Raw genomic sequence first — 22,049 nt, 5'->3', positions numbered from 1 at the left:
ACATATATATAGTTATATATCAATTGCACTTGAAATGGCAGCATTTGCAGAGTATTCCAGTATGTTCATTTCACATTTTGCTTTGCCCAAGGCAAATAAATTTCATAGTATTGTGTGTTAAAATGATGAATGACCTGTGAATGTTGTTAAAGGACGTACTACACAGTCACATGAACAAGTCCAGGACACACATAGAGACGGCGATGCCCTCACGTACAAATGGGCGTATGTGATTGTGTTGTTGCTTATTTGTTTGTTTGTGTTCTCTCTATTCTCTGTTTATTTGTTTGTTGTATTTTGTGTTTACTAATGTCTACTGCCTGTTTATATATGTATGTTTGTAAGAATGAGGGTGGTTGTGTTTGTGTGTGCTTACCCATTTGTGATTATGACTGGCCATTTAGGCTGGCTGGTATCAAAACTAACCTAACCATCATCCAGCCTCTCTGCCTCATTTTTAGTATGTATGACCTAACCCAGGGACAGGCATATGCACTCACCCCGCCTTCATTCTCTAAGCATGTTTAGCTTTTTTATGATATTGTTGCGTTTAGTTTATGGCATACATTTGCCACGCCCTCTCCACCCACTCCATACACATTAAGTATACGCAACATATTTTTGTACTTTTTTTTCCTGTTTTTTTCTCCCCCAATTGAGGGTGGGATCATTTACTTCATGCTCATGCTCCTCTGTTTATATATTCAACGCGATTTATGCATGTTTATTATGATAAATTTATGCGCATTTGTTGTTTTTGGGTTTTATAGACCAGTTTCATCTATCCCTTCAGTTGCACCCCGCCCTCTCACTTACCGTCCTCATGTGTTGTGTTAATTCGGTAAATCTGATTTTTTTTGGAAGTCTTGCATAATGGATGGAGGAACATAATGATTTTAATGAACGTTTCTCTGAATCAATTCCAAAGCGAAACTATCAACACGATTCTATAAGAAAATCTGTTTATATTTAAACTCAACTTAACGAAAATCGGCAGAAAACGAACTTCAATAAGGAACAGGAAATTCACTCTCGACAGACATAAGAAGGACCCCCAAAGTCAACATGTGTCAATTACCGCTTGACTTTGTTTTGACAGCATGAGAAATAGGTTACCAGTTGAGTGTGTCTCTCTGCGTGTGTATTTGAGAGGGGGGTGAAAAGGATATCACTGTCTCCTCTATATGCCATATTATAGTATATCAAAATAAGCATACGCCATGTGTGCAGGTCTCCTTTCTCTGTTTATTGAGAAAAAGTAAGCAACAAATATGCTCGATTGATTTATAGAGCTTGCCATTTGCACTTGTATTGGAGTTGGCAACAACTTTTTCACCTCTTCAATCGTTTTTTTCCCCTCACCTAAGAGAAATCACTTTGTCATTTAATGAAGCGTAAGTTTTGGTTTTACTTTTGCATAAAGAAATTAATTGATGAACGCAACAAATTAATCAAAGATTTCTTGTATGTGTGTGTGTGTGTGTGTGTTTGAATTGTAATTAGTTGGAAATGCATTAACCACATTTTCATATTTCATATTTAATTGTCTGGCTAGTGATCAAAGAAACATTTTTTTGCACACTGCCTTACTATAGTATAATTTGCTTTATAGGTAAATGTTTCTTTTTTCAGATTTAAAAGTCTGATAAAGAAAAGAGGAGAAAGAGACTTCAAGGCCTGTATAATGGCTATCTTTAAGACTTTCTAGAATTACACACTACATTAAATAAAAGTAATTTTTGTTTGAGTTTCTCACTTGTAAATAGACTTGAAAGAGTAATCTGTCTGTTTAATTGGATTGTTATCAAAGAAAACATAGTTCTTGGCTAACTCTAATACAATTTACATCTTATTGTGCAATGTAAGATATTGTCTTCGTCTAAACTAGAGCCAGTAATTAAATTTCAATCAATTGTCGATAATAGGCTACCTAGAAAATCTATTCATTTATAAAAGTTAATCCGATTAGCACATAAAATTTAATGACGACTACTTTAAAGGGAATAATCAAAACTTGATTTGTTCTTTTGAATCGCATAAAATCGAATACTTAGCTTTTCGGTTAAATAGGTTGTACGTTATTTTCAGTGTAGATATTCTCTGCTTGATTGATTGCCCACAAGCTGAAGAAACTAGTCGCTCCTATGGAAAAGGTTATGTGATTAGTTTACGCCAGTATCAAGGAATTCCATAGAAATTCCACTTCCGCACACACAAGCGCACACCGGCAATCTATTTGAGCTTCTTTTAAGGTTAATTGGTGTTAATGAGATTTACATGTTTCGAATCTGAAGTGAATTAGGCGAGCCTCGTGCATCAATTCAATGAAATGGTGAAAGCTAGACTGAGGAAAATGCAGAAGATATAAACCAAGAGAAATTGAACAAGCAAATTTAGATTAGAGATAAACTTCAGAATCATGTAGATCCAGTATACACAAATACATGACTCTGTTTACATTCTGTTAGATTTTTTGTTCGTTTTTGTTTTTTTTTTTTGCATTTTTTTTTGTTCTTTGTTTACTTTTTATTTTCCGATTTGCTTGTATCAATGGTTCGCGAAAAGATGACGGGGCGCAAAAATAAAGTTCCATCTGAGATACATTCGGATGTAACGAATTCAAAGTTATTTGAAAATCGCATCGAAGTGGCCGATGTGGATCTGGTTAAAGATGTTGATGAAGCCTTTTTTGATGCTTCCTACGGGCTAATCCATCAACTATCAACGCGCGATCCGTTCGTGACAGGGAAGATGAAACTTTTTGTGGATTTGTTGGCCAGAATGCACAGCCATTACGTGGTTGAAGCCTCCGCCCATGCAGAGATTCGGAAGAAAGTGGAAACCGCCGATGAAAAGATAGCCTTGGCCCTAAAAACAACAGCCACGTCGGATGCTGTTATGGAGCATTTGCGGGAATCTCTAGCAGAGGCTTGGCGCACTGCCGATGCGGTACACTTACGGGAGGCCCGTTTACAGGGTCAATTGTATAATATCGCACACCAAGAAGAGAATCATAAAAAGCCCGTTGAGCTGCTAGATGGACAACAGTAAGTTGGTCTGAGATGTTTCACCCATCCTTAACTCATCCTTACAGTAATCCGCAGGAAGGAACATCGCATCCGGAGTATTGTCTATCGAGAGCGTGATCGCCTTGCCGCCGAACTGGCTGATTATCAAAAGCGCCTAGAATTGAATCGAGAATATTCACAATCCCTGGAAATTATAATTGGAACGCATGAAGAGACTATCATGAAATTGCAAAATCAAATCAAGATGGTCGAGTCGGAGAAACACAATTTAAAACGCAAGCAACAGGCCTTAAATGACAGCTTTGAGGAGCGCCTAAAAGTTCAAGAGAAGGAAATTCTTGAAGGCCAGAGCCGACTTCTTGGTCTCCAGCATGTGCAAAAGGAACTGCAGACGTGCCTGGCTGCCAATGAAAAACACAAACAGGTTCGCGATCGACTGGCAAATGAAAACTACACCTTAACCAAAGCGCTTCATCGGCTGGAGGAAGAACGGAATCGCCTTATCAACGACAACCAATTGCTTGAGGACACTACAGAGCGTCTGAGACACGAGCGAACTGAGCTTGAGGCAATAAATCGTGCAGGCGTACGAGATGCCAAAAAGAAAGCTGACGAAGCAGTTTTATTAGGGCGTCGTTTCCACCAGGTAGCCAAGAAGAATTCTGATTTGAATGAACAGTTGTTGGTCTTGCGGTAAGTTCATTTTATGAAATCTACTATTGAATGGCATCGTTCTTGTCTCTTGCATCGCAGGAATGAGCTTACGGCAATAGGAAAAAAGCTCATGGTGGCCAATAAAAATGTGGAAGAAGCTAGTCGCCAAAAGGAAGAAATGAAAATCAGTCGCGAAAAGGTGCGTCACGATGTAACGCGGCTCGGCGGTATAGTGGCCGGATTGCGTCATGATATGGCCATCCTTCGCAACCAAATGCAGAATGTACAAGTAGACCTAAGTCGAGCGAACAATGCCCTGGATGAGAAGGAGGGCAGACTCCAGAAGATAACACGAGAAAAGTTGGAGCTTGTTCAAGAGGCCCAAGAGCTAAATAAACAAATAGAAACATTAGAAGGCAAGTAGTTTGAGTACCTTAAAAACCTTATTCACATTTTACTTTAAAATTCTCATGCAGAGGCTGTGCAGAATAAGACCGAACGATTGGTCGAAATTCAAGAGAGCCTCCAACAAAAACAGCAGGACTTTCACAACGTTAAGAAGCAAATGGAACTTGTACACTCAGAGAAAATGATGCTGCTCAAGAACTTGGAAGTGTGCTCTCGAGATCGTCAGAATCTTCAGGGTGTCACAGGCAAATTGAACCATCAGATCAATCAATTAACCAGTGAGCTGTCGATAAACGAGAAGGACATCACGGCATTGCGCAATCAAATCGACCAACTGAATAGCAGCATGAAACAGAGAGAGAATGAGATCCATCTTAAGGAGCGTCTCTTGAACGCCACTCGCGACGATTTGCGTGAGCTGAAACTGCGTTTGGTGCAGTCACAACACACCGTCGAAGAGGATGAAAAGCGTTTCAAGCACATCTCCTGCACTCTCGAAGAGACAACTAAGGAAAAGACGCTGGTTGGACTGCAAATGGTTCGCCGAAATGACGAGCTGCTTGTATTGCGTGAAAAGGTCGCAATGATGCAGTTCGCCATCGATAGCGGAACGGCTCAGTACAACAAGCGCATCGAGGATATCCGCCTGCTTAAATTGGAGATAACCAATTTGAGCATGTCCCGGGAGTGCATGCGACGTGCAGTCGATAACACGGCCAATTTACGGCACGAAATCGTACGCTTGGAGCGTGAACTTAATCAGGAGCGCCTCCGAGTGACTGCCTACTCGGAGGAGTTGTCCCGCCCCTGTCGCATTCATCGTTGGCGCATTCTACTGGGCAGGGATCCCCGTCGCTATGAGCTCATCCGAAAAATTCAGTTGCTTCTTAAACGCAACATTCGCCTTAATGTCGAGCGTACGAATATGGAGCAACGATTGCAGGATTCTCATCAATTGTACAACACCCTTAAACAGCAAATGAAAAACATGCCGGATCCTGGCATGGCGCAAGCTCTGTCCGATCAGCAGCGTATCAATAGGCAACAGCGCCGCCGGGTGAAGGCATTAACTGCTGAGTTGAGGATAACAGAGATCGACGTAAAGACCCGAAATTGCCTGATCGAGAGGTACCAGCAGACGCTGAGGGAACAACATGAGAATCCACAGAGACATGTCCTGCAAAGGAAGAAATGTCAGTGCCATAAACAGCAGAAGCTCAAAGATAAAGCCTGGATGGATCTGGTTAATCTGGACCAGTGTACGAAGGAAGTGTTTGAAAGCTCCAGCTCGGTTGAGGCCTGTGAGAAAATGCCCAATTATATTCGTGCCAAATAGCAAATAGTTAGGTTTTATTTTATTGTTATTATTATTTTATCTGATTATATTAAGGTGCTAACCATTTTAAACCCAGCTCCCAAAGTTCTTGGCAATTGGGATGGTGCCGAGTAGCACTGGGATTGCATTTGTTCTAAAATCATACGTTCCTCTAGCAATTTCTGCTTTCGTTTCTTCTCCTCCAGCAGTTGTACCTTTGTCTGAGAAAGATTAGTTCGCATCTCCTCCAGCTGGACGAGGTTGGATTTTTCATCGGCCTCTTTAACACTCAGTTCGGCCTTGAGAACTTTCATCTTGCGATCCCTGGCACTGAGCGATGCCTTAACCCGGTTCAATTCTGCTTGCACTTTGTGACTGGGTAGCTTTAGCATAAACTCTTTCAATGCTGCATACAGTTGTTGGGCTTCATTCAGGGCCCGCTCTTGCTCCATAGAACTGACACTTTGAGCCAGCAGTTGCTTTCGGAGTATTTGTATTTTATCAAGGAGGTCCATTTTCTCTGGATCTCTGCCACTCAACAGACGCCAGCGATGAACATTCATCGGTGTGACCATTTCGTCCTGAAGGGCACGAGCCTTGATTCGTTCCTGATTGAGCATTCGGTGCATTTGAAGCAGTTCCTGTCGCAGATCGGCAGCACTCTCGCGATCCGCTCGCAAAACATCACGCTCTGTGCGTAAATTTTTTATCTCCACGCCCATTAGGCGTATATCATCTTGATATTGACCACACTGGCGTTCCGCCTGATCGTGAGCCGTTTGCAAATTTTCTAGATTATGCCGCAAGCGATCGTATTCCTCATTTCGCTTGGTTAATGACGCACTTATTGTGTTCTTCTCGTTTATTAAATTGTCCACTTCCCGACCCATGCGCGCCAGCCGCTGTTCGTCTTCCTGCAACGATCTTGCATGACGATCATTCTCCTTCCGTTTGTCCAACAGTTCTGCCTTGGTATGCTGCTGTCCCAGCTGGGCATGTCGCACATCGTTGCGAAGCAATCGACGTTCCTTTTCCATTCGATCGATTTGCAGCTGCAGTTTACCCAATTCCGCATCACGATAACCAATCTTTCCCTTGAGTTTCTCAATCACGGCTTGGAGATTCACTGTATGGTCGCGTAGCTTTTGCCTTTCCTCGTCGGCGGCCTGAAGATTGCGTTGTAGTCCTTGTCGTTCGGTAACTAGGACATCGTGTTGCTGCTGAAACTTGGCGCATTTCGTTTCCAAATCACTTATAGTGCGCTTCAATTCGATCTCATAATTTTCTTTCAAGTGCATTTCATCTAAAGAAAGAACAAGTAAATATCAGACGACCAAATAAAAGGGATTTTGACTTACTCTGCAGGGCATCGATCTTGTCGATCCAGTGCTGAATTTCTTCAAGCTTTTTTGTCTTTTCTTTTTTCAACTTGGACATGTCTTCGTTGAGTTTCTTCATTTTCAAATCCATATTACTGATGGTGTCCTTGAGAGCCCGAACCTCATGCTGCGACTCCTGATGTAAAGCGCTGCTCTGTTCGGCCGCCTGGTGTTCAGCCTGTAGATTACGCCTTAGAGAGTCCCGCTCTTTGGTCAATTGCTCGTTGTTCTTCTCAAAATGATGAACGACGCGTCGCATAGACTCCAATTCCTTGTCCTGGGTGCCTAGTTGAGTCCTGAGTCGAATATTGTCTTGCTCGACCTCACGCTTGGACTCATCCAGGCCTGCATATTTACGGGCAATTGTTTCCTGGGATTTGGCAAGTTTTCCATTGTCCTGGCGTATCTTGATTAGTTCGTCTTCGCGCAACTTTAGCAGATTAATACGCTGATTGAGAGCACGCTTGTTCTTGTCCCGCTCCTGCACCGTGTACTCTAGATCCACTGTGATCTTTGCCAACTTATTGTTAGTGGCGTTGTGCTGTGTATTCAGATGCTCCAGATTCGTTTTCAACGATAGAATCTGTAGATTCTGACGGACCTTAATTTTGGTGAGATGCTCGTTGGCGGATTTCATTTGGGCGATTTGTTCCTGGTAGCGGGCCTCGTCAGTTTTCATGCTGCTTAGTTCCTTGGTGAGGCTGTCACTTTTGCGCTTTAAATTGCAGGCATCGGCCGAAGTTTCATCTAGCAGTTTTAGGAGCTCTTTATTCTTGCCCTCTAGTCCTTCTATGGTAGCCTCCACTTCTGCCGAGTAGGTTCTTTGCAATTGCAAACGCTTATTCAAATCCTTTATTTCATTGTTGAGACGTTCACGTTCCTTGCCATCATCTCGTTTACTACTCATGGCCAAACGCTTCTCGTTTAAGTGGACCACCATCTGCTCGGATTCATCCAGTTTCTCACGCAAACTAAGCACCTCATCCTGGGCTGTTTGTTCTCGTATTTGGGCGGCATCTTTCTGCTTCCAGGCTCCCTCTGTCAATAATGATTTGTACGATTACTTTGCCTTGCCAGGCTCTGCATATTTACCTATTACTCCTCGTAGCTCTTCGATGGTTGCCAAATCAAGTTTGCTTACCCGTGCTGCATTCTCCAAGCGACCGTGAAGTCCTTCGATCTCCTGCCTTAGCTCTTCACAGCGTGACTGCTCTAACCGCAAATCATTTTTATAGCGAGTGCCACAGATTAGCAGACGTTGCACATTGTCGGCATTATTTGGTGTATCTTTTTGACGCAGCGCCTTGGTCGCCTCGGGTATCTTGTCACCCAGTTCTCGGTAATAATCATCATCAAAATCATCTGGCACCAGAGGTTCATCTTCGGATCCAGATGCTTTCGACATCTTTGATTTTTCGTTCTCTTCTCAATTGGATAAGTTGTATTTTATTGAACAAACCAAAATTTGTATATTTTATCCTGACAACAAGTTGTCATACCGGCACAAACCGTCAACCATGACAACGTTTAATAATATTAAGGCAACAGGTTCAGTTCACTTGAATGTCTATAGACAAGTTCATTTATTGTTAGCCTTTTTGTGCCTATGGTAACATTAGAAGCAAATATTTATACTTAAAATAATAAATACACTTGTTAGAAATTCTAAGGAAGATTTAATGGAATGTTGCAACTTTTTCGTTGTTGTAAAAACTATGGATTGCTGATGGCTAAAAATCTAGATTTTATATTGAGTTTTATGAGAACTTTTCCATTTTGAGCTTTTTTAAGAGTCTTTTGGTAAACTCTAGGGAAATTAAGAATGTCCACCTTAAACTTAAGACTAGAAATTGCTAGGTTTTGAATCACAAAAGTTTTAAATAAGCTAATCAGTTAAGTTACGGCTATGGCCACTCGTCTTCGAATGGAGCATCATGGACAGTGTGAAAACTCAGGCCAGTGCCATCGGGCTTGTGCCAGGAAGGCAGTAGAACTGTCCGGAAAAACGACCTATATGTAATCGAGATAAGCTTTCAGTATATGCATTGAAAATAAAATGTGATGTACTCACCTGCCTCGAACCAGACCCAGAAAGAGCTTCCAGTTCTTTTTGCCACCAAAATTATAGGGATTTATATAGACACGTTGCTGTTGGAGTAATCGTTTAGCCTCGGCTTGATTTATGTGCGCCTCCACACTGGTTTCGCCACGAGTAATTAGCTTGGCATGCCAGAAGCTTAACGTGCCTAGAGCCAAGACGACAGAAACCAAAGTAAAGGCCATGAACCACAAGGCACGTCGTCGACCTGTGGACGGGGCATCCGTGTCAAGCTGAGGTGTGGGCAGATTGTGTATGGCAGGCGGCAACACGAATTCATCGTATTCATGGGGATGTGTCTACAAGATGTCAATGTTGAAAAATATAGATCATGTAACCCACTTCGATTTGTTTACCACAGGAATAATATGTCCACTTAAGTTAAATTTAACTGGCTGTCCCTCCAGGGGCTCTAACTCCGTCCAGTTGTCGCCATGGTCTAACCAAAGATACTTGTGACCAATCTCCAGGCCGAATACAATGAGGAACAGGCAGCCCACAGTAGTATACAGCATGTAAAGGAAGAAGTACCGATGATTGCCATAGCCAACACAGTTATTTAACCAAGCTGGAAGACCAAGCATATGTAAGGCAAGAATTTGATTATCTTTTCAAAATCTTACGACAGTGATGATCCATTTTTAATATACATCGATTGCACACTGAGCAATGATGAGTCCTCGGAGGCTTCGGACTAATGCATTTTGCACACATGCTCACAGCCTCGACTAGAGAAACACCCTCCGGTGGATAACCGGCCGGCGTTATCACAGCCATTACATAGTGGAATATCACGTTTAACAACAGCCAGTTCCCCACCAGGAGTAAAAATATAGTTGCCAACTGGCTCTTTGCCCACCAGAATGGTAAGCCAATCCAATATGCAATGCTCACAACTGCGGTGGTAAGGGCAGCGACGCCAACCACAAAAAACTGCAAAAGAATCCGCATAATACAGTAATACACACGAATCCTAAGAATATCTTTCTTACCGGACCCAGGCAGTGAGTGTAGTTATCCACAATCCAAAATATTGGTGTCATGCACACATCTGTGGCATAGGAGGAGTTCATGTGGGCATTAAATGTTAGAGAGTGCCTAAGTGAAAATAGATGAAAATTTCAATAAAAACCGATTCCTTAATATACTGAAAATGATATGTTACCAGCAATGCTTCATATAGGACCATTGAAGACGCCACCTTGAGCTGCAATAGAGACCCCAAATAATTTATGTTTTCATAGTTTTCACATTGTTTGATGGTTGTCCTTACAAGAGACTTTGTGTGCTGCTTCCACGCCATGTAATTCGCGCCATTCTCAACTATTCCACTCAAAGGCAGGGCATAGGCCTTTTTCTCCAATTATTATTATCCTTTGCACTACAAAATTCGCAAATATCAAAAAATAGAATATTCCGACACTTTGAATCGCGTGAAAAACACCAACAGAGACTCAAATTTAAGTCTGTTAGCTTACACCGCTCAGCTGATTATTAGTAACTGCACATCAGTGTTGGAAAATATTGGCATGCCAATCCGTTACAAATAAATTTTGAATTGATATTTCTTAATTTCCACAGATCTAACTTTAACTCTGATGTACTAATACTAAATACAAGAAATATTGAATATCAGGAGTAGACTCTTCTACTCTTCTTTGACTCTTCAAATAATCTTAAATCAACTGGAAAATGAACATTGGTAAGTCATTTTTAACAATATCTTTTCTATAATCATATACATATTTATTACAGTTTACATATAATAAATATATAAAAAAAAAAAACAAAAAAAGAAATGGATGATGAACTAACCAAATTATTCATTTAAAATAATAGTTTTTCTTTGACTCTTTGAAAAACCCATAACTTCACCTTAACGTAAAAAAGGAAATAACAATCCAACCATAAAAATAAATAAATGTAAAGGTAGAATGTTGTTTGCTAGTTTTGGACACAATTCCCAAAAAGCTTTGACAAATATCAATAATCAGAAATCGCATTGATAGCAGACGATGAAACCTGAATACTCTTTCTGATCGATGGGATCGCTTTATTATCTGCCTTGTTCAGAAAGTTAAAGTTCCTTTGTATATTCTTTGCGAATTTACGCTGAGCTTTAAAAGCTTCATATGTTGTTTGAACGTTTGTATGTATTTGGCCAACAAACATTTGCCTCAATTAGTCTGGAATAGGTAACGGTTGAGCCAAGTTTATTGCTGTGTCTCTTCTTCTCATTGTCCCATATTGATAATGGCCGAAAACAATGATGTTGTGCAATTGCCCATCTGGCTAAAGGAGGAACTATTCGAAAATGTGCTTCGTCAGCATTATGAGCAATTTGAAAAAATTATATGTTTCAAGGCCATTCCAGGTCTTAACCCTGGTGAAAATTACTCCACAATTATGTTGCGCCTACTCTTTGAAGTGGAACTCAAGGGTGAGTCATTTCATAATTATCTCAAATGAGCAAGTGGCGTTTTGAGTATCTCAATTTCTTTCTAACAATTAGATCAGTCGATTGAAAAAGTAAGCTATATGCTGAAAACTCCACACGATTTTGAAATGTATCGCGAGATCTTAAAGAAGAACAACATGTTTGTAATCGAAAGAGATATATTTTTAAGTGTGGTGCCAGAGATCGAGCAGATGTATAGTGAGGCAGGTCTCGACGTGAAGTTTGCCGCCAAAGGCTATGAAATCGATGCACCGGATAACTATGTCCTACTAGAGGATTTGGGTCCTCGTGGATTTAAGAACGCTGATCGCTTGGAGGGACTAGATATGGCACACACCTTAAGTGTCCTCAAGAAATTGGCACAGTGGCATGCGGGATCAGCAGCGCGCATAGCATTGAAGGGTCCTTATACCCAATATTATCTGCAGCCCAAATATGGGGACAGCATGAGAGAAGACATTAGACCCATAAATGTAACCTTTGGCAATTATCTCTTCAAGTGTCTACCCTTGTACGAAGGCTATGAAAGCTACACCGCGGCTGTGGTGAGTCTCTTTGGTGGTTATGTATCAAATGAAATCCACAAGAATCATTCAATCTCTTGTAGCATAAAATTCAACCAAAACTTATTGATCTGGTGCACGACATGGCCGATCCCGATCCGCAAGATTTTAATGGTAACAATAATGCAATAACCATCGAGCGATGCTGCTTAAAACCACATTTTTCATTGTAGCTATTAATCATGGTGACCTGTGGACGAATAATATTATGTTTAGATATGACGCAGAGTCGAATGCGCCGTCCGAGACTTACTTTGTAGATCTCCAGTTGCCAAAAATTACGAGTGTAGCCTGGGATCTAATTTATTTCCTACTCGGGTCTCCTCAATTGCAACTGAAATTGAATCATTTTGATTATTTTATAAAATACTATCATGATCAGCTGATCGAACACTTGACGCTACTTAAGTACCCGACGGAAAAGCTGCCCAGTCTGCGATTTCTTCACATGCAACTCCACAAATACGGATTTGTTGGTATGATAGATACTTCTTCCAAATGCTTTGTTTTTTCCTGACCCCATAATTTCTCTCCAGGATATCATACAGTTTTGGTCCTATGCCCTCCTCTATTGTTGGATCGCACCAATGACGCCAATCTCACTGATTTTGTGACAGAAACTGAAAACGGAGATGATTTAAAATTGAGGATGTATTCGAACGCAAAATATAAGCAGCATGCTGGTGCTATACTCACCTGGTTACATAACCGCGGAGCCTTGGATTTCTGAAATACATAAGTTTGCAAGAAATAAATTAATATCTGCGCCCATTTTTATCTGTTTTTTGAATGTGAAGCGGGAATCAGCTGATCGCAGTGTGACCAGACACCTTGAACTTTGTCTTAATTCAACATGGCAGTGTGGTGTCTAATTGCCGTGGTGTGTTCGGGTTTTTTGTTATAAAACTAAATAAAATGAACGTGAACGGTTTTTGTCGAATTGTCAGTAAAAAACTTCCTCAGCAGTTCGCCTACAAGCGAATTGGTAAGAATATACGATACACATTAGTCCAAGCTAATCAGCCAGTGAATTTTCAGTCACATTTTCCACAAAGCCGGCGCAGCAACAACAAGAAGCAACTGTTTCGACTCCCACATTGCCCAACAACAATACTCCGGCTGCTCGTAAACCCATTGTGCCTGGACACTATCGTTTTGTTTATCCGGAGTTTCTGCCAGATCCCAAAGTACAATGGCGGAACACGGTACGCGAGAAACTGGAACGCTTAGATATGTTGGCTCGCCGAGGACAAGTCGATTTACCAGAGTTCTATGTGGGCTCCATTTTGGCGGTAACCAGCTCAGATCCCCATGCTGCTGGCAAGACCAGTCGATTCGTAGGAATTTGCATACATCGCGAGCGTTGCGGACTTCGGGCACGTTTCATACTGCGCAATGTTATTGATCACCAGGGCATGGAGGTGCTCTACGAACTGTACGATCCTACGATTCAAAAGGTGGAAGTTCTCCGTTTGGAGAAACGCCTCGATGACAGTCTCTTTTATTTGCGTGATGCACTGCCAGAGTTCAGCACCTTTGATGAGAACATGGAGGCCGAGCATTTGGAGGAGGGTGCACCTGTCCCAGTGAATGACATTAAAGTGGTGTTACGTCCAAGACCTTGGCTCGAGCGTTGGGAGCGCCAGAATTTGCTTGGTGTTGCCAATATCGAGCAATATATTAAAGATAAACATCGCAAGTCGGCCGCCAAGGTGCAAAAACCTTGGGAGAAATACGATCTAATGAAACAATATCGTGCCACCATACCTGAAGAGGAACAAAAGGAAATCTTCGCCGAGGTGCACACCGAACTACATACTTTGGAGCTGCAGCGCAAGCGTAATAAACGCAAAAGATCCTTCATTAAACCAAAGCAGCTGGCGTAGACTTGTCATCAGTGAGGCATTTGTTATTAACTAAATGTAGTTTCATTTTAAATTTAAAGAAGGAAATAAACAAAATCCTGTATCGTTATGTCTTTGATAGAATCTTGCATCGAATGCATTCAAAAGTATTCACAAATATACTACATAAGTTAGTTTTATTAGTCATAATCAAATAGGGAGAGGAAAGAGCTTAATAATTTATAATCCACGATTAATACACACGATATTTGTAAAAGTTGATAAAGGATATTGTGGCATTCCAGCCGATTATTGTGACAATAAGATACAAAAGAAAGATAATGGGGAGCGCAATTAATATAAGACGCGTATTCTTCAAATGGGGAATACCTAAGAAATATGAAATTAGTATAAAACATTGCAAAATGATGCCAATTCCACTTACAATTATATCCCAAGAAGGTGATGTAAACGTAGTAGCCCATTGCCAGGAGCCAAAAAGTGTTGCCCAGAAACCGCGAAATGAACCATGTCTGACTTATTAGCCAATTGTAGAAGAATAGCTGAATAAAATGCAGCAACATGAGAGGGGGGAAAAAGGCATTCAAGTGCACATCAAATGCATAGCCCCATTCAATGTCTGGCTCCAGGCTATTGGTCCGCAAATACCGATTTGTCACTGCCCAAAAAAATGATGCAATTATGATGCCAGCAAATATGCAATCCACGAAAACCACATAGAAAATGAAGGATATGCTCTGCCAGAAGGACAAGCCCAGTACATAGGCAAAACCTAACGAGGTCACTGTAAAAGACAAGAACGAGAACATGAAGTGAAATCCACTCATCCCACCTCATCTAGGCATGTACCTACCACATAGACAGACCACAAGGAGCACCAAAAATGCTGGATCATCACGGGCAAACTGGGATTTCGTTTGTTTCCTGTAGTTGAAGTTTCTGTAAACCTTTTGCGGTGCTATAAATAAATAGATCATTTGCCACAAGGCAAATTCGAAATCCATTTGATTGAATTTCAGTAGACGTCGCAGATATTTGTAGCTCTTTGATGTGGCCGATAGACAATTCTTGCGGTAGCCCACGGGAGGCGGCAGCGGCGACTGTTGAAACCGGGATGCACTGGAGTAGCCCGACACCACCGATGGCGTCGGGGATGCGGCGTATTTAACGTGGCTATATTGACTCATTTTTCGAAAACTAACAACAAAAAACCTATATCCGTAAACTTTGCATTTGTTTTTTTGTCGACAGCACAGCTGATGCGTTTGCTCAATACAACTCATTAAAGTGAGTAACTTAGTCTCAAAAGTGAGCAAACTACTTAAAGTGAGCCATGTTTTGCACTACATCTGGCAACGCTGTTTTTACATTAAAAATTTGATTTAAAAAATCGGTAACGGTCAAATTTTTGTACGTTATATATCTAGAAATTTTCACGCAGTTGAATAAGTTATAAGCGGAAAACCTTACCGAATCTGTGTAGTGTGGTAAAATTATGGTTTTAGCCAGCATTTACTATATACAGTTAATATCTTTAGCAATTTCTTCTTCTTTATACTTTTAACGCGCCTTACTGGACATAAAATTCACTATAAATCCACGTATTACATATGTAAGCAGACCCCAAAAACACAACTGCTCAGATACACACACTAAACACCCACAATTTGCAGATTCAATGGAAACTATCCGAATTTTCAGCTGCCGGGGACACAATTAAGGCATCATTCAACACACTTTTTCAACGATCCTCTGACCGGCAAAGACATGAGGGCAATTTATGGCAGACTCCAAGCAATTGCGCAGAAAAGACAAAAACCCGAATCTTTATCGCATTTATTGCCATGGCCTTTGGCTCGCTTTTGTCAACGATCGGTCCCAAAAGAGAAAAGGTCAAAACAATGAAAGAAGGATGCGAAACGCTCTAAAAAGGAGCAGCAGAGACACAAAACGAATCTTTGAGGTCGTCTTAGGGGTCAAGTTTGACCTTACTTAAAATGCCAAGTGAGATCTGTGGAATGAAGAAGAGAAAAAAAAAAAAAAGAACAGAAAAACTCAATTTAAAATCAGAACGTATTTCACTCAAAGTTAGGGGTTGAACTCCAAGAGAGAGGATCTCTTTCACTCACTCGTTCTGTACTCACCCCAGGCTCATTCTCTTTGAGTGGCCATCGATCCTTGTCCTTGTCCACGCAGGACATTTCCGGATTGCATACAATTGTCATTTGTTGCAACTAGCAACAAATGCGCATTTGTTTCTTCCGATTGCCTGTCACACATCTTTTCTATTCATCTTTCTATTGGTTTTTTAGCTCATGTTACCTTTTCTTTGCAATTGTCTAGGATTTGAAAGATAAATGGCCAAAAAAATTGGCCAGTTCAAGCAACTGCCGTCTGTTCTCCAGTTTCTTCTTCTTTTTTTTTGGCGCCCATAAAAATTAAACAAAATTAAGCGTAAACATGAGAAATCTGTCACATAAAGAACCCCATTCCCCAACCCCCTGTGAACGATTCCCCGACACCTTGCCTCTGACTATTTTTAAGTCCTTCTCGGCAGCTGTTTTACTCAGTTACATGCTACAGAAATTTGTCCATCTGCGAGCTGAGTTATGCACTGTTGAGGCTGCTACTTGATTAACACATGTCCCGAACCCATATGCATATGCGGGCGTATCCCTGACATCATGTAAATGTAATTCATTCTCCAAGTGATCCACATGGACCCGGGCACAGTAGCCAATACTAAGCCAATAGGCAATATGTTGCTCTTTAGTTTGTTGATGCTCTTAACTCATTCATTATGAATTGGAGGTGTTAAATGTGTGCCACATGACACTTGGAAGAGCGACCGAGAGATGAGAAACGAGAATTTTGATTCTGTATAAGCTGAGGAGAAACAGATTTTTCTCTTGTATGTATCGAAAAAGACTTAGTAGTAAAATTCTCTCATGATGTTGAAAATTGTTGATGTTTTTTTCGTCAAACCACAAGAGATGAACAGAAAAAGCCGTTACACCCACATTAAAGCATTGAAAAGACTTTGATTTATCACGCTCTATAGAATATGCCACAAGATTATGATCAAGAAACATGAAAAATCATCAAAATACCCAAGGACAATCAATACAAAGCATATGAAAGCATTGAATCAATCATAAGAAGACACAGAAGCAAACAGACGCAAATCCTGAAGGAAATCAAACAAAGGAGCAAAAGCAAGATCAGGATCGTAGCCTAAGGTTAGGGTAAGGTTAAGGGTGATACTGAGATTGAAACTGAAACTACTGAGGGTTGAGGTAATGTTGCGCGTGTTCAGCGCACGCTCCCATTAAATGTTTACGCTATTACGCTAACACTCAAGGAGTAGGACCATGTAGGAGCAAGCAGTCAGGCAGGCAGTCAGGCAGGCGGGCCTGAGAGACCAAGGAAGTGTGGCCCGGAAACACACAAATCTTTGAGCGCCGAATGTCGCGACCCAAGGGTCGAGACCTCGGCACACGCGACATTTACATTTCTTGGGACCCCTTGAAGACCCTTCGAATTCCTTTAGTTTAGGGGATGTATTTTCTGAATTTTCATCACAAATGATTTTCTTATGTGCTACTCTGTTTCGGGGGTTCCTATGGGATTTGTGTTCGTTTCTATAGAATTGACATTCAAATGAGTTGCTCCTCCCTCCACGTCACTTGGTTGTGTCTTTAGTGCGATCTTTAGCAGCTTGCCATCTGCCCCCCACACACACACACACACACACACAGATTCCAGACTTCAGGGTTATGGAGTCTTGAAAAATGAATGCTTAAATTTTTGTCGTTTGTTTAAATTTGTTATTCTTCATTTTAAGTGAAAATAGAATCGGTTTTGGGGCTCATATAGTGCTTAGGTCAGTTTGTTTTTTTGGTTAAAATGTCAAATGACAAATTTAACGGACGTTTGCATGCTCATAAAAAACTATCCAGATCCTAGGACTTATCACAATTGCTTCATCTCCAGTAGAAGAAAAGAAAATATTTAATTTCATGGTTGTCCTGTTCACAATCTCTGCTCCAGACTTTACTGGGGATCAGTCCAATTAGTCGAGCAAAAAAAAATGTAAGAACTATGACATCAACTAATCCCGTCAGCGTGTGATTGGCCTCAGTTCAGAAGAGATTTCCATCATCAAAATCTTTGAATGAAAGAACAGAGGAGAGAGAACAGATTCCGATTGAGATCGTCAACAATATGAAAATGTCACGCTTATCGGTGCAGAAATAAGATAGAATGGCATTCAGAATCAGGATCAGTTGGAATTGGGCGGCAGCGGCCGTTGGTAGAGAGACCTTCTGTTGTGGTTTCAGTTCAGAAGACAACAAAAAAGGAAGTCCAAGTCGAAGTCCTTGTCATGGTTGTCGTTGGCCGCTGTCTGTCAGCTGAAGCGAAAACCGGATGGAAAACATGAAAATAATAACAATATACGCACATATCCTGTGCCAGGATATTGGTCTATGGTCTAGCTCTTGCACACTCACATACATATAAATCGTATTTTCATGAAATGAGATGCAGGCGTTGCCCTTTCCATTGAGATTCTAACCGCGTGCCTGGGCATAGCCTTCGTCTGCTTTGGCCATTGTCCTGGCAGCCGTTATATTTTGAATGACATTTGAATTCTTGTGCCTAGTTGGGTTTCAATTGTTATTCCTGCCAATCGAGATGCTGCAGCAACAGCCAAGATCAGCCGTTTTCCTTATGATAAATTCATTTTACTTAAGGAAATGAGTAAACCATATGCAGTCTCAGATTTCCCAATGAAAAAGTTACAACTTTGAATGTAACTCAAAAGCCTTTTCCATATTCCATTCAGCTTTTGACCATTCCCCGTGTTTATTACCAACTAAAGCTTACTTAGCCATGCTGAACCCTTAAAAAACGATCGCTTAGCAAAATCCCGCCCAACTGGTAATGATCGATCCACTTTCAGTTCGCTCATTAGAAAGGTCAATCAGTTAATATGATACACCAATTACCATGTCAAAATTTCTTTCTTCCATTATTTTTTACCCCCCGAACATAAAAAAAAAACACACCCCATGTATATAAAAAATATGCCCTCATGTTAAGTGGCGCTAAAAATCAAATTAAGGGTGTTTACATAACGACTCCTCGATTACAACATAATTTAAAAAACAGGAAAGGGAAGCAACAGGCAGGGTAAAGAACCGAAACAATGACCGGGATATGGCAAGGGGGGGAGGGTAAAGAAAAAAAAACGGAAGTTGCCCTTTTTTATGAAGTGCTGCCTTTTTATTGGTGGTTAATTTGAGGGCCCACACGGATATTTGGATCTGTGATGACGAGGGTAAAATGATGCAACAGGCAATGGGATAATGATAAAAAGAAGAAGGGTTCATCTTGAGCTATTTATAAAAGGAATCGACGTGTGACACTCGAATGAAAGGGATGGGTAAGGGCAAGAGTAAGGAAAAAGGGTGTATTTTTGATTATCCAATGTGTTGAAAGACTAAAGTAGCTCAGTTAAGATGTTTTTGTTGTCTAGCACGTTTCAAGTTCAATGCCGGAGATTCGAAAGATTCGGGGATCTTGCGGTGACGCCACACTCTTTCAAATTCTCATTCCCTTTCCCATCCCATGTAATCCCTTTGCGTTCATTGGCCCGCCAACCGAGGGGCACAAAGGGGTGTCTAAAAATAAAAACAAATACTTAAAAACTCTTTTTTCGGGGCACTTTTCATTTTGTTTTTATTGTGTGCCGTAAATTGGAGTTTTCTCTTTTGGGTTTGTTCAAAGTAAAGGGAAAGGGGAAAACTGCGGGACAAGGGGAGCCGACATTCAAGTCGGATATGTCGTGTGGCACTTTTAAAAATATCAAACTTCTATGGAAAATGGAGAATGTTTTTCAAAAAAGGGTGGGTCCTGCCTCAAACTAATTTACAAAATGGCGACTAGAAAATGATCTAAAAATGAAATTGATTAGATATACCAAATCGATCATAGTAATTAATTAATCATCATTCTCATAAGGTAAGTTCCATAGAGGAGTTGAGCTTGTCCTGAACTTCTTTGAGTCTCGCTAACGATATATTTTCTGCTGTGGTTTGAAAAACAGCTGGAAAAATCAAAATTAACCATCAGCAAAATTTTGTCATGATTTTTACATTAAAGGGGTTCAAATGTAACACCTTTTAGGGAAACTCTCCCCTCTCCAACATTTTCAGCTAAGGCAAAAAAAAATTATAACAATTTTTCTATGGAAACGAACAAAAAGAAAAAAAAAAAACAATAAATAAAAGCAAAAATCCTTTCGATGCGCTGCAACCACATGAAAATTGGCATTTCCATTCTCCCTTTTTGCCACAAACAATTCAATTGAATCCAATGACCAGCTGAAAAGCAAATTTTAACCCTTGGAAAAATGGATTGCACTTCAGTCTTAAGCAAATAGTTGACAATGACTACAATTGTGGTATGAGTTATTTTTGTTGATGGATGCAATGCCAGAGGCACCAGCAGCACCTGCCTGGAAAGGCTTGGATGCTGTTAAAGGAACAGCTGTTCAAGGACACAAGCCATTCATGTGGCCATTCCGGTGGGAGAAATTCAAAACCCCACATCCGCCCTTAGTCAAATGTTTGATATGAGTGACAAGTTGTCCCAAATATTCTCATATGTATGTATATGGATATCATTTAACACCTGATATGTCGTTTTATGTTGTGCGATTGTCTAATTGCTCACATTACATCCAAGATACGTAGAGATACCCTGTAGGTATCTCTCATTACGGCCTGACATTTGCACTTCTAACCTTACAAAAGACCAATAAGTCATACCCAAAACTCAAAGATGCCCAAAAAATATCTTTTCAAATTGAGAAGAATTAAAAAACACATGTTGCTAAAAAAGTATCGCTTACGTTTTCAAAAGAAAATCCTACCTGTTTTTTACGTAGTCTCTCTCTGTCATAGAGAACCCACAAATATTTTTTTCATTCAGCATTTTTGCTAAATGTTTTTCTTTCCATTATTTTTTTGCATCCCTCGTTGAGGGTGAGGAGGGGTGGTTGGTTTTCCTAACTCACCATAATTCTCTATATACGTTATTTTTTCTGGGTAGTTTTTGGCACATTTTTTTTTTTTTTTTGGGTTGATTTCCGTTTGTTTTTTGTGCGTTTTCGTTTTTTTTGTGATATTTTTATTGGTTGTGATCGCATTTTTTTTTGTTTGGGAGGTTTTCTCTTGGAAATGCGTTAAATTATTGTTGGTTTTCCGATTGTGTAATAGGCGTTGTTTGACTTTTTAGCTTATGAGGCGAACGAATTTGATTGGTTTTCATAGGTAATCCGTAAGTGGGATCTATGGGGGTTAGAGGCATAAAAAATGGCAACTATATGATCATGAAATTGAGTGAATCGAGTGAAAAGAGAATCGATCTATCAGTAGATATAAATCTAAAATATATACTAAATAAATCTATATATAAATCTTTATTTAAATCCACTAATCACGATGATCATGGAATTCAGTCATTGGTATTCCTTAACCCTTCTTTGGAAGCAACCAAATGCGTCCACCAAGTTCATTTTGCTGGCCAAAAATGTATGTAAATATCGTTTTAAAGGCGAAAAAACATACAAGACTATATTGTCTATATACTAAAACGAAGAGATAGAAAAAACATCTGCCCCTGATGGCACTTTAGTTAACGAAAAATAACAATGGTTAAAAATATATGCAAGCGGCATGGAAAAAATGTATATATGTATTTTGTTGTCGATAATGTCCAGCATCCGTTATAGAGAAAAAGGAAGTCGACAACAGCGTGTGCCCTATGATTGTCTGTCCTGTGAGTGTGTCTGTGTGTGTGTGTCGCTGCAACCCCCACACATACATTTATACATACACTTAACAGGCATTCTCAGGCCTTTAGTATTTGCACTAGACGGGACAAAAAGGACAGGACAGCCGTTATATGTTGGATTTGGATTCATTTGGTCAGTTTGCTACATTTGCCGCTAACAAACAATAACAATTTTTTGTGTGTGGGTTCGATATTTTTCTCCTTTTTTTTCAGTCTGACCTCTCCATGCAGCCCTTCTCTTTGGATATTTACTCAATCTACAGATGTCGCCCAAGTCAACAGAGTAATAATAGAGGCCTGGGAATGCTCATCGCGAAATAGTCAATGTTGTCTATATAAAGAAATGAATTGAATGAGCTTTTCACGTTTTTTATTCAATCAAATTTAGTGTATTCGTTGTAGAATTAGATTTTGAAATGA

At 40.4% G+C, this 22,049-nt stretch overlaps 6 protein-coding genes and 1 long non-coding RNA gene across 8 annotated transcripts; 3 read left to right on the top strand and 4 right to left on the bottom strand.

The window, feature by feature from the left end:
• The first annotated feature begins 2,430 nt into the window (after positions 1-2,430).
• LOC6647651 (cilia- and flagella-associated protein 58) lies at positions 2,431-5,502 on the top strand. Of its 2 annotated transcripts, none has more exons than XM_002069937.3 (4): positions 2,431-3,047; positions 3,105-3,722; positions 3,783-4,099; positions 4,160-5,502. In XM_002069937.3, exons 1-4 carry the CDS (start codon positions 2,551-2,553, stop codon positions 5,425-5,427), a joined length of 2,700 nt encoding a protein of 899 aa, XP_002069973.2. In that variant the 5' UTR covers positions 2,431-2,550; the 3' UTR covers positions 5,428-5,502. The 2 variants fall into 2 exon arrangements, with proteins under 2 accessions (XP_002069973.2, XP_023034312.1); XM_023178544.2 differs by having other exon boundaries at positions 2,979-3,047; positions 3,095-3,722.
• On the bottom strand, positions 5,472-8,190 carry LOC6647652 (cilia- and flagella-associated protein 58). Its single transcript, XM_002069938.1, has 3 exons — positions 7,878-8,190; positions 6,765-7,823; positions 5,472-6,709 (listed from the first exon to the last, which is right to left on the bottom strand). Exons 1-3 carry the CDS (start codon positions 8,188-8,190, stop codon positions 5,472-5,474), a joined length of 2,610 nt encoding a protein of 869 aa, XP_002069974.1.
• A 144-nt stretch (positions 8,191-8,334) lies between these two features.
• On the bottom strand, positions 8,335-10,381 carry LOC6647653 (palmitoyltransferase ZDHHC16). Its single transcript, XM_002069939.4, has 7 exons — positions 10,157-10,381; positions 10,049-10,090; positions 9,876-9,981; positions 9,507-9,816; positions 9,240-9,451; positions 8,857-9,182; positions 8,335-8,795 (listed from the first exon to the last, which is right to left on the bottom strand). Exons 1-7 carry the CDS (start codon positions 10,198-10,200, stop codon positions 8,690-8,692), a joined length of 1,146 nt encoding a protein of 381 aa, XP_002069975.3. The 5' UTR covers positions 10,201-10,381; the 3' UTR covers positions 8,335-8,689.
• Positions 10,382-11,136: 755 nt separating this feature from the next.
• On the top strand, positions 11,137-12,675 carry LOC6647980. Its single transcript, XM_002069940.3, has 5 exons — positions 11,137-11,323; positions 11,396-11,886; positions 11,949-12,018; positions 12,078-12,380; positions 12,441-12,675. The coding sequence occupies exons 1-5, from the start codon at positions 11,137-11,139 to the stop codon at positions 12,632-12,634; spliced, it is 1,245 nt and encodes a 414-aa protein (XP_002069976.1). The 3' UTR covers positions 12,635-12,675.
• Positions 12,015-12,666, bottom strand: LOC124462125. The gene is made up of 4 exons (XR_006955401.1): positions 12,601-12,666; positions 12,317-12,524; positions 12,158-12,238; positions 12,015-12,094 (listed from the first exon to the last, which is right to left on the bottom strand). It is a non-coding gene; the product is annotated as an uncharacterized LOC124462125 (long non-coding RNA).
• An 89-nt stretch (positions 12,676-12,764) lies between the features above and the next one.
• On the top strand, positions 12,765-13,878 carry LOC6647981 (39S ribosomal protein L19, mitochondrial). The gene is made up of 2 exons (XM_002069941.3): positions 12,765-12,889; positions 12,943-13,878. Exons 1-2 carry the CDS (start codon positions 12,820-12,822, stop codon positions 13,788-13,790), a joined length of 918 nt encoding a protein of 305 aa, XP_002069977.1. The 5' UTR covers positions 12,765-12,819; the 3' UTR covers positions 13,791-13,878.
• Positions 13,879-13,926: 48 nt separating this feature from the next.
• On the bottom strand, positions 13,927-15,039 carry LOC6647982 (protein unc-50 homolog). The gene is made up of 3 exons (XM_002069942.3): positions 14,623-15,039; positions 14,194-14,553; positions 13,927-14,138 (listed from the first exon to the last, which is right to left on the bottom strand). The coding sequence occupies exons 1-3, from the start codon at positions 14,954-14,956 to the stop codon at positions 14,002-14,004; spliced, it is 831 nt and encodes a 276-aa protein (XP_002069978.1). The 5' UTR covers positions 14,957-15,039; the 3' UTR covers positions 13,927-14,001.
• Between the last annotated feature and the right edge of the window lie 7,010 nt (positions 15,040-22,049).

Source organism: Drosophila willistoni, chromosome 3R (genome assembly GCF_018902025.1).
Source record: "Drosophila willistoni isolate 14030-0811.24 chromosome 3R, UCI_dwil_1.1, whole genome shotgun sequence".
Classification (NCBI taxonomy): domain Eukaryota; kingdom Metazoa; phylum Arthropoda; class Insecta; order Diptera; family Drosophilidae; genus Drosophila; species Drosophila willistoni.
The sequence above is the reverse complement of the archived record's forward strand: the minus strand, read 5'-3'. Positions and strand labels throughout refer to the sequence as shown.